This window comes from Dryobates pubescens, chromosome 9 (assembly GCF_014839835.1).
Source record: "Dryobates pubescens isolate bDryPub1 chromosome 9, bDryPub1.pri, whole genome shotgun sequence".
Taxonomy (NCBI): domain Eukaryota; kingdom Metazoa; phylum Chordata; class Aves; order Piciformes; family Picidae; genus Dryobates; species Dryobates pubescens.
Window position 1 is genome coordinate 31,631,676 of NC_071620.1, and position 15,528 is coordinate 31,647,203.

General features: G+C 39.9%; 1 protein-coding gene across 1 annotated transcript in view; it reads right to left on the bottom strand.

Moving 5' to 3' along the window:
- Window positions 1-10,314: 10,314 nt before the first annotated feature.
- CDKAL1 (CDK5 regulatory subunit associated protein 1 like 1) overlaps window positions 10,315-15,528 on the bottom strand; it is a 439,319-nt gene continuing 434,105 nt past the window's right edge. Inside the window, exon 15 of the mRNA XM_054164266.1 lies at window positions 10,315-10,626. Within this exon, the coding sequence (XP_054020241.1) occupies window positions 10,420-10,626 (207 nt within the window). The 3' untranslated portion in view covers window positions 10,315-10,419. The remainder of the gene's footprint in view (window positions 10,627-15,528) is intronic.

Below are 15,528 nucleotides of genomic sequence, written 5' to 3' on the forward strand. Positions count from 1 at the left end.
TAGAAAAACTCTTGGAATGTACCCCTTGAAATGTCCTGCTGAGTTTTTGCTAACATTTGGTAACAAACCTCATGAGAGCCTTTAATGGAAGTTAACATTTTTAGCATGTGTCATACTGCAAGTCCTCAAAGCAGAAGTTTATAACAGTCTGAATGTGGCTCAAAAGCTCCAAGTTCTTTTCTAGATATCTGCTTTATGTTTGCTGACATTGCTGACTGCCCAGAGTTTGGCTGGCTCTGACCAGATCTGAGCACACAGGCAAGCTTAAATGACGCAGAACTTACTTTTTCCTCCTTTATGCTTCCTTAACAAATAGAAATTCAGCAGCATGTGCATAAGGAAAGCAAGCAACAAAAGAAAAGAATCCCCAAAACCACAACCAACCAAAACCACCCACTCACATGCCAGTTGGATTTTAAAGTGATTTCTACAGCTAACAAAAGGGACAGATTGTGAGTCCTGAAACATTAAGTCTGTTCTACCCACATAAACAGCACTTCCTGGGAGGGAATCAGCATGTTGTGCTTCCATAAAAAAAAAAAAAGGAATGAAAAGTCATGTTATGTATGTGCCTCTAGAGATCAAAAGAAGAGTTATTAGCCTAAGGGAAAGGACAGGTTGACAGTAACTTTATAAGGATTTTATGATCTACTAATCCTGAGCTGATCAGACCAGATCACTCAAGTGCCGTGAAACCCTGTAACATCCTGCCTGCCCTGTGGGCTGTGACCTCTGCTCTGCAGTTCCTGGGCATACCTTACCTCTGAAGCTGCGTGGAGGTCTTCAAACAACTTTATGGCTCTGCTCTCCAGTGCTTGCTCAACAGTACTCTGTTTTCAGTCACATATTTCTGTGGCCACAGCATGCTACTGCAACTCTGTAATGGAAATAAAGTGGTAGAGCAAGGGACCTTTCCCAAGCTGTACAGGAAAGAAGCAGTTTGGTTTGTAAGACTCATGCAATTTTATGTCTCTGCCCCAAAATGTGGCCCTCTGGCATCTCAGGCCAATGTAAATCAGCCCTTTCCTTGCAGTGCTGCTCATGCACAAGTGAGCCACCTCAGCAACATAAGCCAGCCCCCATCAAAAATCTAACTCCTCCTCAGGCAATCTCACAGCATTATTGTGGAGACGGAGGTAGGACAGAAAGGCAGCAGCCTCAGTTAAAATCTGTTGGACCTGCTATGACCACTCTCTGAGCTTTCCAATTTGTGAGAAACTAGCCTCAGCCTATAGAAACTACCGTGACTCAGAAATTGGTTTGTAAGAGGACCATACGAGCTGCAGCTATTGGATTTCAAACTGAAAATGTTTAGTCTGCCAAGAACGGTGAGGTGAAGTGAGCAAGATACTGTAACTTGCCTTTTCAAGGATACAACCCTTAAAACACAGCTTCCTTTAAAATCATACTGCACAACAGAATATGAGTGTTTATTTAAAACTCTTCCTTTGCTTGGGTCTTTGCACTATTTAAAGCTTGTCCCATATTGACAATTACAAGGTATGGAAAGAACCACCTATAACATTCCTTCTCCATAAGGCCTAAAGTTTTGCTTTCCAACTAAATCTGAAGAGCCTAAGAAAATAGAAGAAAGATTTTATGCTTGATTTGGCCACCACACCGACTTGTTTTTACTGCCTAACACACAAACAGCATGTCTAGAAAACTGAACTCTGACAACTGGAAAATCAGACTAGTTAGTACACTGTCATTTGTATTTTATCTTTTTTTTTGTAAGCAAGGAGACCTTGTCAATTCTACCAGTCAAGTGAGCTTGGGCCAGATTGTTAAACATTTCAAGAAAGCAGAATAAAACCTGTTCCCTCCATGCAGCAGACTTTCATTTACTTTCCTTGCTCACAAGCACACCATTAGAGACCAAAGGACAACATTGTCCACAGGACTAGATTTCATTACTGAAACTATTCCAGGTCTTTTGCTCAAGCTACCACTGTGAATGGGAATCACTAGAATTCCAGTTTCATGGATTTCCTGGCAGATGAGCTAGTATTTATGAGCTGCCTCAGCTTTCCTACATTTGTACCAATGTGACATGCGACTGGCAGCGATTCAATTTCATTATTCTTAGTTAGATGAGTCAGTAAGTGTAGAAAGAGCAATGAAATCGGCAGTTAATCAACACAAAAATCAGATATTCTGAGGCCAAGAAAGTATTTATATGCTGATGACTCAACTTTTGCAGCAGTGTATGCAGTTAAGAACAGGAAATATACTATTGAACCCTCTTATAACAACAACTTCGATGTGAAGGGCTGAAATGGCTTCTTCTCCCAACTGTGATTCAGAAAACTGGAGCTGTACTCCTGGATTTCTGGAGAACATACCCACAAGAGCTTCCACGGTCATCAAAGGACATCAGAGAATCAAGGCTTCTGCAGGATACACGGTAAGTTAGTCTTTCAAAGGCTATGTAAAGAAACACAGGTGACAAAAGGCTGGCCCTAGAAGCTCTGCTGCTGTTTGCCATACAATCCATCTAAGGCTCACCTACTACAGTAGTGGACTGCTGCTGCTACAAGGTGGAGAAAAAGAATGGTTTCTCCACCCTTCTATAATGGCATGAACACTTACTACATGTGGTAGCAATTTCATTTATTGTTTGAAACCTGTTAATCCAGATACAGAGTTTATGTGGATTACAGCTGATAACTAGAATAGAATAGGATAGGATAGAATAGAATAGAATAGAATAGAATAAACCAGGTTGGAAGAGACCTTCAAGGTCGTTGTGTCCAATCTATCATCCAACACCACCCAACCAACTAAACCATGCAACCAAGCACCCTGTCAAGTCTCCTCCCGAACACCTCCAGTGATGGTGACTTCACCACCTCCTCGGGCAGCCCATTCCAGTGGGCAATCACTCTCTCTGTGTAAAACTTCCTCCTAACCTCCAGCCTAAACCTCCCCTGGTGCAGCCTGAGACTGTGTCCTCTTGTTCTGGTACTGGTTGCCTGGGAGAAAAGACTATTCTAGAACAAACTCTGTGAACTCAGAAACTACAATTTACTACAACCTTTCATGAATATTTGTACAGAGATGTAAAACAGCCACTTCCTAACGAAGTTCAGGAACTTCCTCTTATTTGATGTTTACTGTTTGCTTTTTCTTCTTGCACTGCAGAGGTGCCACGGAGGAGCTGGGGAGAGCAATGTTAATACTACTGTCCTGCAGTGGTAATTCTTCAAGCAGATACATGTTGGGCCAAGGCTATGAAGTGCTCTGTGAGCTTGATTTAAAAGTCACTATCAACTGGCAGAAAATTTATCAGTGAATTTAGACTAGCTAGCTTCAACAATTTCCAGTATGCAATTCTGGCAAATGTTTAGATAGAGGCAATAAATAGAGCAAATTGACTGTCAGCTAGGCTTCATTTTCTCAATCCCTTTAGTAGTGCTCCACAGTCCAACTGTAAAGTTCCAGTTTAGGTTCGTATCGATGTGAAAGCTAATCCCATGCCCCCACAAGTAAGGTGTCAATTTATTCAGGCTCACAGGCAACACAGCAAACCACAAACAAGCATCTTCTTAAAGATAAAAGTGTAAGTGAATTTGTTCAGTCAGATAAATTAGGTTTTAAGAACAAGAACATGTGTTTGCAGAAAGAAAGGAATGGGGAGGAGATATGGAAGGGGAGGATGTTTGAATTTGTACCAAACAATTTTTTTCTCGCTAAGCCAAAGCTGTTATCTGCTGCTAGGCTCTCTTTTATCCTTCTGCTGGAGACTGTCATTCAGATTGCCCTTTCTGCCTACTGAACAATCCAAGCAGGACAGAAGCAAATTAAGGCTGCAGCAGCACAACCAAGCTGCTATCTGTCTTCTTTTATTTCCTTAATAATACAATAATACTTGGAGATTAAGCTGTCCCTCGAGTGGGAACATCCTTCTCTCTGTTATTGGTTATGTGTGGTTGAGTCGGTAACTTGCTCACTTGTTTCCTTCTGCTGTCTCGTACTAATACTCTGCAGACCATGTCACACATGGCCCTTTCTAATCTCTTGTATAGATATCTTGTAGTTAATGATTGCTACGTGTTGACTTTTACGGCTCATAAAGCCACTAGTGGATATCAAATTTAATATGCTCAGCCGACATCAATGATGTATTTTATCTTTTGCTTCAAATTACAACATTTCTGGGGTTTGCAAGATTGAAAATAATACTGCACAACAGAAGAGGCCTTTTAATGCTGCTTAACAACAAAGGAGAGCTTCTGATATAACCCGAGCTATGGCAACCAGACACTATACAGTTAAAGAGAGACACAGCAACACAATAGCTTCCAAACACTGATACCTTTGGCAAATCAGCTCCACAGGAGAAGCAGCATTCTTGTTTTTAAAGCAGCAGTCACTGTGCTCAGACTAATACCTCTCCTTCTGAAGACATCATCTTCCATAAAACCAACTGAGGTGCTCAGAGCTTAGGCAAAGCAGCTGGAGAAAGGATAAGACAGACTGTAGGCTCACAAGGGCAGTACTTAAAAACCAAACAGTTGAAGCTTGCAGTTATTAAACTGCACGTATTATTTACTGAATACCACTGGACTGAGCAAGTCTCTTTGCTGGTCACAGTTTACCCATTTTCCCTACCCTGCAATAAGAAACATAATGCTTTGACAAAACAGGGTGATAGTTGTCAACCATCAGGAGTGGTCTCCTCCCCTGGAACTGTGTGTACCCAGCTGGCAGGCAAAAAGCCAGGTGAGCTGGACAGCTTTTCTCCAACAGTGATATGCTATGTTGTGAATCAAACAGTTCTAACACACCACAGCAAGCTCATGAGTTCTGAGCAGTTGGGAAGGGTGATAGCATGACTTCTCTCAGATCCCCAGTTCACACTACGTGCCAAACAACCATAGCCGCATTTTTGGGGGCATTTTACCATCTTCAGGTTTCTCCTCTAATTGATAATGTTGTACACCAGTCCCTGCAAACAAACACCACCCAGGGAGAGAGTAGATACCATGCTTTATGCTCAGCTCAACTATCCCGTTCTCACATTCAACAACAAACGAGACACTTACAGCATACAAGTTGTAGGCACAAATCTGCCATCAGGCTCTGGTCACCGGCATGGAATTTCACTGCATTACCTACAACCAGCACTCAGTAAGTCACTCAAGGCAGATCATATTCTATAAAACATCATGTCAACACCACTTTCCAAGAGGAATGGCTGCCATTGCTACACAGCTTCCAGTAAAACAAAGATTGTTGATAAGACACTCAAATATTATTCTTTCTCCATTCATGGGACATGATTTACACATTCTGGCCTGGATTTTGGCCTGGTTTGGGGAAGGTTTTGGGAAGGTGATGGCCTACTGAGGTTTATGGAGAAGGCCAGACTGGAGCGCTGGGCTGAATATGAATTGTTAGGTATTTTTGCATGTGTTTTGTACATACTGTTGTATGTAGTTATGAATAGTATTTCCACTTAAACTTCCAAGTCTTTCCAACCTGGTGTGGAGCATCTGTCTTGAACTCCTTTGGGAAGGGTTAAAGTGCATCTGTCCACTCTTAAAATGAAGACACTTACCTTCTGTCCTTAAGGTTATATCACTGTACTTGAAGCTCCTGACACTGATAAAGGAGAAGAGTGAAGGAATGAAGAGAAATCTATGTACAGAGGGTGAAAAGACATAAAAGAAAGGTGTGAAATAGAGAAACAAAGAGATCTGAAGATCTTTCTTGCAACCAGCTTGAATACCTTATTGACTGGAACACAGGCACCTCCATGACTTTTCAAACACCCAACTTGTCACAGTATAGCACAAGCAGTTCTACAGCATAAATAATCCATAACCACAGCTTCCCAAGTGGGAATTAACAGATTTTGGGATACAAGCAGGTGCAGGGACATAATTGATTGCTGCCATTTTTTGTGTGTGTGTATTGAGCTTCGAAATAGGACTATTCATAATTTGTCTCCCCTCCACCAGCTACCAAAGCATGTTCATTTAAAGCAAAAAGCATTCACTTCAAAGTTAAGTGCACGCAGGAATGAAATATGCAACTAAAAGACACCTAATGATATTTGCACAAATACTTCCAAGCAATCATTCTCCTTTCAATTATCCAGTGGATGAACCCTGCCTCTGAACAAGTCAAATGGAATTTTGCAAACAGGTCTGAACTCTGTGGGCTCTTTCTCCTGGTTCAAACCTGCTTTGCAGATTTTGCACTAACATCTTTGATTTTGCACCTCAGCTTTAACGCTTCTCAATTTTTTTTCCTGTTTCAGATTTCTGAATCCACTTTGTTGCTACCTACACAATCACAGCGCGCTGAGAAGAAAATGTGGGCTAGAAATATGCGAACATAAAATTAGTGGACATTGCGAGCAATTCTCCAGCATGTTCAAAAATACATAAATATTCTAATGAGCCTCACACAAACAGGCACATGCCTGTCCAATCCTCCAAATTCTCAGAGCTCTTGCATAAGGATTCTTTGATATTTGTCTTAGTCCCTGAAGTTACATCTTAAAGTTTAAAAAGATAGACTTGTTAATAACACACAAATGTTCATAGACATAACATCTTTACAGATATCCTCTGTGAGCAGATCAAGCCACTCTCCATATGTATTTAAATGTACTGGAAGGCTGGAGTTTTTAAGCTGTCAGATCTGTGCCTGGGTAAGAGGGGCTCTATTTTCACTCTTCGAGCAGCAAGAGATTAGCAGCTTGAAATCACTTTGACAGTTTCAGTTACTCTATTGCATACCGCCGGGAATTTTAATTCCAACCTGTGAAATTGTAATTGCTTCTCAAGAAGAGAGGAAGGATTCTGGGTAATGGCTACAGCCAAGCTTAATGTCAGAGTTGCCAGTTGCTGCCACTTCAGATATTACTTGCTGTTATTCAAAAATCATTCCAGCTTTCCATACGGGAAGTTGAATTGGGGAATGAAACTAAATTAACAGAAGCTGTCAGATGTTCAGAGATGTGCAGGCCATGCTGTGATGGAGGTGGATGAACTCCCCTCAAAAGGTACCTACTCTTTATTTCTGTCTCTTGCTTTACATAACAAGCTTTACATATGCCACATATTCTTTTTCTAAGCATATATATATATATACACACACACCATTAATAGAAAGCTACGATAAAAAGATTAAATGACTAAGTCCTCCAGCATCCCAAACCATGCACAAATAGGATGTAAGAGGTGTTCAGAAGAGACTCAAGATGTCTTTGCTATTCAAGTCTTGTGGCTTGCAAGATTCCCCACTGAAAACAGTCAAAGAGATCTCAGTGCTACCACAGACATCTAAGAAAAATAGTCAAGGCTTCCTTGGTTATATCCTTTTTTGCTTTTTAAACAAGGCACTGAAAGTAGATTGATTATCAGCAGATGCATTGTCTAATGACAAGCATGTTCACCTATGTGTAAGAGTGAGATCAGCTAACTTCTCCTGCGATGGTTTCATTAACTTGGAGTGCAGTAGATTTCTCACTTAGCTGGTGGCTTGTAAAGACAGCCTTTTACATCAGCCTCCAACATGATGCCAGTGTAAAAACTGGCATCCACCTGGCATGGCAGTTAGGAGCATTCAGGGAGCCAAACAGGAGTAAAAGTCACAGATCAAACATGTTTAGGTCAATCCATTCCATGAAGCACATGTACTTCTACAGTTCACTCTGCGCTCACTGAGGTTTCCCAGTGCCTTCAAGAGCAGCCTCAAGCAATGTGCAGCTTGAGTTTTGCCTGAAGGTCCAGACAAGCTGTTTGATCAGAAGACTTGCTCAGCCCAGTGACTTTGAAAGCTTCAGTTGCAAATAAACAGGAGCAAACGCTCCAATGCTCTACCATATAAAGCTTCAAAAAGCTCTCCCAAAATCTAAAGGAAGAGAGTAAAATCTTTGATAAACAACACTCCCTACTTATCAGGTTAACACTCATTTTAAGCATATACTGCATCTGTGGGTAATGCCATTTACAAAGTCTGCTTCATCCTCTTTCTGTACATTGCATTATTTCTAAGAAAATAAGCTGGTCCCATTACAGCCAGCAACACACAGAATCTAAATCACAAGCTTCGTAAATCTCTGTAATAGCTGATGCAATGAGGCTGTAATTGCTACGATTAGATAAGCTACAGTGGCTGACAGAGAGAGTGCTAGAGGCACAGAACCAATCTGCATAGTTTATTCCCATCAAATGCAAAAATTTGGCTCAGACACAATGATTTTGTCAACTCATAGTTTTCCTGAGAATCTTGTCATATGTTGTACTTTCCTGAAGATCTCAGCTCCCAGACTCAAGCAGTTGTGGGGGTTTGGGGTTTTGTTGCTTGGTGGTTTTTGGTTTTTTTTTTTTTTAATATTACAGATTTGTTAAAAATCTGTCTGTAAAAGAAAAAAAAAAAAGCCTGAAAAAAACCCCAAGCACAAGCAAATCAAGACCATGGGTTTTAAAAAAACAAACCTCATGAATTTTGAGTCTTGGCTCATGACCTTCAATGGGTGCAATCAGAAATATAATATTCAAGTCATTACACACCTAATTTCCTGAAGACACTTACATTTGTTGTTATAATTTACAGGCTGTACTGAAAGCACCATGGTGGAACTTCCTGATTAATTGTCTGTAACTACTAGGAATCCTTGGTTAATAAAGTACAAAACATCCTTCCTGGGGGATTATTCATCAGCACTGTAGAGCCACTGTACTGGCTTTACTTGGGATAGAGTTAATATTCATCATCATAGCTAGTATGGGCTACATTTTGGCTTTGCAGGGATGTTTTTGTTATTGCTGAGCTTACACAGCAGTGCTTACACAGAGTCAAGACCATTTCTGCTCCTCATGCCACCCCAGCAGGCTGGTGGTGAACTGAAAGATGGACTGGCACACAGAGAGGGCAACTGACCCCAACTGACCAAAGGGTTATTCCACACCATATGATGTCATACTCAGCATATAAAGCTGAAGGAAGGAGACGGAAGAGGGGGACATTTGGAATGATGACATTTGTCTTCCCAAGTAACCATTATGCATGATGGAGCCCAGCTTTCCTGGAGATGGCTGAACACCTGCCTCTTGACAGGTAGTGGTGAATTAATTCCTTGTTTTGCTTTGCTTGTGTGCATGGCTTTTGCTTTTAAAGTGTTCTGATCTCAACCCATGACTTTCTCACTTTTACTTTTTCAATTCTTTCTCCTACCCCAGCAGGGAGGGGAGTGGGGGAAAGACCAAGTAACTCAGCTGCTTAATGCAGTTAAACCACAACAGCCATGTAGGCAACTCATCTCTGTCTTTGTTGGGCACCACACAAACATAATAAAATCCCCCCAACAGTTCCTGCTTTCAAGATTTTAAACAGACTTTGCAAGTGGAAGTTTGGGTGAAGATCCAGAAAATTAACAAGGCATGAAAGAATGAAGAGTATCATGAAGGCAGCTGCTGGCAGAACTGGGCACAGAGTCCAATGTGTGACTGACCAGTACATTCTCCAGATGTGTGGTGAACCTGTCATGATGAAAATGGCTGGAAGAAAGTAATTAGAAATGTGCAGTGTTCAAAATATAACCTTCCCATTCAGAGAGCAATATTGCTATATATGGCATGTCCCAATGCACAGCTAATAAAAGATTCATACGTAGTTCTCTGAGCATCGTACTGTAATACAGTATATACAATATACTATAATACAGAGATCGTATCCAACCTATACTTTAAAAGCACTCTACCACCAGAAGTCCGTATTCTCATTCAGTGATAAAAACCAAATACCTTTAAAACCATTTCTATGTAAAAAATAATTCCTGTTGTATTAACAGAGCCTGGGTAACTCACTGTGAAGCTGGGAGAGGCAAGATGGCAGGGAAAAAAATTCATTCAGACATGGCAGCAAAATAAATAGCAACGAATGACAAACTTCAATGATGTATCAGTGTTTGATTCTAATATAGAAAGACACATATCAAACCATCACACTGCATTAAGCAAAATCTTTAAGAAAGCTTCAAATGCTCTGTCCATAGATTACCAACATCACTTAGTATAAAGACTTCTTACAAACTTGGTGAGTTTCCTGCATGCGTGTACCTGCTACAGCAGTTATTCAAACAGTAATCAATGCAAACATTGCATCACCTTAGAAAAAAGAAGAGGAAAAATGCAACACACTGTTCAGCCAACCAAGGCAGAATTTTGGTAAGATAGGACTCCCTAGAGCTTACAACATTTTCTCCTATGAAGGATATGAAAGGTATAGAAGAGTAAAAATTATCACCCCATTTATATTAGCTTTTTCACTTTTTCTTAAAAAAAGACACACACAAAAAAAAAAAAAGAAAGAGAAAAAGAAGAAGAATTGTTGGTAAAAGAGTTTCCTCTGAAGACTTTAAACATCACTTTTATTGCTTTCATAAAAGCCTCATCCAGTTCACAGCTCTGTTTTCATTACTCCGTAGTAAAACATAACAAGCACTGCAAGCAGAGCCAGGCTGACAGACAGTATCTTCAGTCCATCCCCTTCTTGTTGCCATGGAAGCTGTAAAGTCAGCCATGAGCTGAGTGGTGTTTTCACTAAGGTCTCAGCAGAAGGGTTTGCTTTCCAGTTTGTGCCACTCTGTGGTGCGTGCCTGAACTCCTGTAAAGAAATGCACATATTAAGATTGAACCTGCGCTGTATATTTCTGATTGCACACAGCAAATACAAATAAATCCCCTCTTTACACTGAAGTTTACATTAATAGCCCTTTCCAAGACAAACAACAATTTGACCTGTGCTGCATCATCATCAGGTCATCGGGTTTCACGCAGAAATCTTACAAATGCCATACAAAGTTAATCTTTTAATGAAATTAACTGCCAAATCAAAGAAGCTATTAGCAACAGACACCAATCTCCAGATCTCAGCACCATCAAAGAGAACAGTTTGATGACTTTTTATTTATTTCACTGTTGTCTCCCATTTTTGGCTTCTTCAAATTAAATGTCTAACCAGTGATAGAGAGGACTACAACCCAAGAATCCTTTGCACAGCAGGACTCCTCTAAAGTCAATCATCATCTCCTGGTGTGCCAGCTCAGTGGTGCTTGAAAATCCTCCCACAGGGCTTTTCCTTTCCCCTGACCCTCAGGAGGCAGCTGTGCTAAAACACTCACCTTCTCATTCAGCATATTGAATCCCAGGTACCTGCTGTGCCTGCCATTACCATTCTCAAACTGACTGCAACCAACAAGATTCCCCAGAGTATGAGGACTTTTAACTGCAGCACAAGTTACAGATGTCGAGTCACTATTTCAGTGGAAAATTCACAGGGAAAGAATAAGAAGCCCTTCTGCCTTGTTCAGTTCAGCATGCTAGCACTGTAGATACTCCATAGTAAAAACACCTCTTAAAACTGTAATCTGTAATGTAATCTGATGACATTTACAAGAGGCAGAAGAGGTAATTAAACTAAAGTGTAATGATCTTGCATTGTAAGAGTCGGTATTTTTGACCCCTTCTTTTTTCCTCCCTCTATTTCAATGATCTCTTAGGAATTCAACTGGAAATCAGTGAGATTTGTAACTGGCTTAAAACTTGCCAGTTAAAAATGGTTTTGATTAGTTAATTTTAAAAATTCTCTCCCCCCTCCCCCCTTTACATTTCATATAAAACAAATCAGAGACACAGAAAGTACCTTTCTGGATAATTTTGTATTTCCAAACAGCTGAAATGAGGTCACAGGAAAACATAGACGACACATGCCTGACTCCCTCCTTTACCAAACATTTCTGGGCAAACTCAAAGAAGTATCAAAGCTCCAAGAAAGATGCCTGCCCATGAAAGTGTGGCAGCGCAATTTAACAGTCTGTAACTGCCTCCTGTTTTCCATTTCAGTAATCAGCTTTATTATAGAAAGAAAATAATGATTAGTACTGCCTAGGTAAGTAAACATCAAAGGGTCAAATGATACCCTGGTGTAAGTGCTGCTCTAACATCTAAGGCATTGTTGATCACAATTCACACAGGCAAAGGGCTACTGAATAAGCAACCTAGGAAATGAGGATGACTTTATTCGTACTGTACCCAGATAACCGTCAACCAAGTAAACAGGAAACAGGTAGCAAAATGTGATGTAGTTTTCTGTAGTGTAAGGTAAAACACCACCACTAGTCCAGCACTTTGGTCTATACTGTGCAGAGTACGTTAGCTTCATTAAAAAACAAAACAAAACAAACCAAACTCTGCCTCACATTGTTATTAATTACAATCCACTCCTAAGGCATCTGAAATGTTAGTAACCTGGCATGGCTATTTTATCCTCCAAAATCAAAGCTAATAAACCTTTGCCTTGCAGAATAAATTGGAAACCATACAGTATTAACTATTTTGAATCGATGAATGAAAGCTCTTGCAATTCATCCCTTCTTGACATTTACAAACCCTCTCTTTCCTTTGCAGATCTCACCAATTTCTACCAATCCAATATCAAGATGTATAATGTATGGTCACACACTGTTTTTACATGTATCGTTGGTGTGTTAACACTAACTCTAAGGTGATTTAAAAGAACATGTAAGGCTGTCAAAACATCAGTGTAATCAAAGACTGATTTCTTCTTTGCCAATTCATGACTAAAAACATGGCTGACAACAATCAGACTCCTAATTCCTCATTAAGTATTTCTACACAACTTGATTAGCAGCGAAGTGCTGAATATTTGGTTGCACAGGACTAGAGCCAGTACCTCGTAAATTACTTTGTCTCCCCTCTATGTTCCTCTTCATGCTCAGGTTCAGTTCCTACCTGTCTCTACAAGAGCCAAATGCACATAAAAAGTTCCACTTTTACTAACAGTTAACTGTATTAGTGCTTTATGCACTCATTCATGTTTCTGTGCAGTAGCTCTCAGCAGTGATTTCACTGGCACTTCATTTCTGTTCTACAGTTTTTCTGTTTTCCAACATAAAACCAGATTGTCTCATCTTGTTGGTAGAATTTTGATCATGAAGAGCCTATACTGTTTTGGTTTTGTGTGTTGCCTTTCCTTTCCCTTTCCTTCCCCTTTCCTTCCATTTCCTTTTCCTTTTTCCTTTCCTTTCCTTCTTTCCTTTCCTTTCCTTTTTTCTTCCTTGCCATATTGTTTTATTAAACCTCTGTTGCAACACGTATGCATTAGGCAGTACTGCATCCTGCAGCAGGAGTGAATGTAAACAGAGATTTTAGCAAGGTTTTCAAATTTCTGGTGGTAGGGAACACCACTGGTCCCATGGTCAGCTGTCTCAGTGGCATTTCAGTTAAGTAGGCCACGATGGAAAGTTGTGAGGTCCATTTTCTTCCTTACTTTGTTGTATGTCTCATGAATTAGATGATCATACTGATCCTAAACTCATTGGTTTTTTTTTCCTGTAGATAAGTTTTTATTTGCCAGTGTTTTACTAATATGGAAACTTACCTGGGTTGCAGGTACAATTCTCACAATTTGTTTCTGCATCTATTTCTATCGGTAGTTACATTTTTAAAACCCATCACAACTTTCAAATTTTCACAGTATTTCAGGCACTATAAGAGACTGTCAAACAATTTAAATGAGGAGTTTTTCTTGCAATAGACACAGGCATGAACTACTACTTGTGTTACCTTACCAAGCAGAATTCTATAGACATTTTCTCATGTATTAAACTGTTCTCATAGGGACAAAAATATTACAATTTGCAAACTAGAGCAACCCTTTAAGACATTCTTAACAGCTTGTCATTTAGAACACTACTACCTTTCTGTTTGATAGTGTACCTCTTCAGATGATTCTGACAAATACTTTCTTTCAAGAAAAGTAATTAATATGATCTGATCCATGATTTCTAAGAACCCTTCTTTAATTTGCTCTAAAATTCTGCCCTGCAACACTGATGGATGGCTAATACCACTGGCTTCCTTGAAATTTTCTGTCATTATTGTTACAGAAGATATAAAAAGGGTACATCTGGTTCCCTGCAGCTGAAAGGCTCCTTTAGAAAATGGCAGTCTTTTGTCCCCCCTGCAATTCATACAACAGCTTTTAAAAACAGGATAATCTCTCAGAGACACCTGCAGGTAGATGCCTCTCCCCAAGAGTCTGTAGTGCAGCTCTGTAAGACACAGCACATAACTCTCAGTGGGAAGGGGAAGAGCTCTGCTAAGCTGATCACGCTCTTCCACTCTCTTAAGCCTGAGCTAAGGACTGAGCGGCCCTCTCGGTAGCCTGGACAACAGTGAAGTGCCTGTCTAGAACATAACCACTTCTTACTAACATAAAAGTATTGTACTACAAGTTGTACTAGTGAAAAACACTGCAGGTTTTGTTTGTTTGTTTGTGGCTTCCTGATTGCTTATTTTTGTTTGTTTGGTTTGGGGTTGGTTGGTTGGGGTTTTTTTTGAGGCGGGGGCAAAAGTCCTCCATTTGAGGAACTAGTTTTCAGGTAAGGTATATAGCATATAGTAGCTATTATATGTGTTCTTTTCCCTAAAGCTTTTCATATACTGTGCCTTGAAGAACTCTCTAAGACACCTACCTGCAGGAAAAGATCTTTCATATTCAATGGGGAAGGGAGTTCTCCACAGAGAAAACATGTTTATTAGAGCTCTCTTATGTACATTTGATGTAAGAAACCTGGGTGGAGGCAAAGATCTCATTTGTTGAATTAGCAGATCACTCTGTGCTCTCACTTTAAAGAAGTATTAATTCTTAAAAGCCCTGATTTGTACCTCTAGATAAAATATATGCAGTGCATTAGCTTTTCAAGGAAACCTTCAAGGCATTTCTGTAATAGTCAGAATTGATATAACTGGTGATATTGACTATACACAATTGCTAGTCAAACAGTTTCCTAAGCTGAGTTTAGGAATCACACTTCTGTGTGATAAATGAAGTTCCCAGAAATACATGTTTATACCAGCTTCATTTTGATAGGCCATAGACCATTTGGTAGACTTCTTGTTAGTAAGGAGCACTGCTTTCATTAAAAAAGACCACAACGAAGGACAAGGTACGCCGAGATGTAAACCTATGTACTATTAATCAAAATGAGAGCAGGAAGGGAGATTATCACACTGAAGTGCAAAGGCAGATACTTTGAGCTAAGCATCTTGTATTTCCATGGAGGCTGCCTTTCATCTTGTTTTGGCAGCCACAAAGTAAACATAAGACTTTGCTAATAAGGTATAATATAAATTATTAAACCATCTAGAGTATGATCAAATGCATTTCAGATTATTTTTTGAATAATTCCGCCTTGACGACTGCCAGGAGTAATATATTTTATGTACTCTTGCACAGATCCATTGATTGCTGTCTTTCTGAAGCTCCAGTCCCAGACTTAAAATGCTGTGCATGAAAGAAATATATAATCACATCAAAACCTAAGCTTTGGCATCTGTCGATCACAGCCTAGCTTTTTGTAAGATCTCACTTCTTGTTAGTCAACAAAGACATGAGAGCAACTCTTTAGCTCTGAGCTGAGGTTTTAATAGATTCAAAACATTTCTTACATGCAAATTTCTTTTATGGCTCAGGGGCACTGTT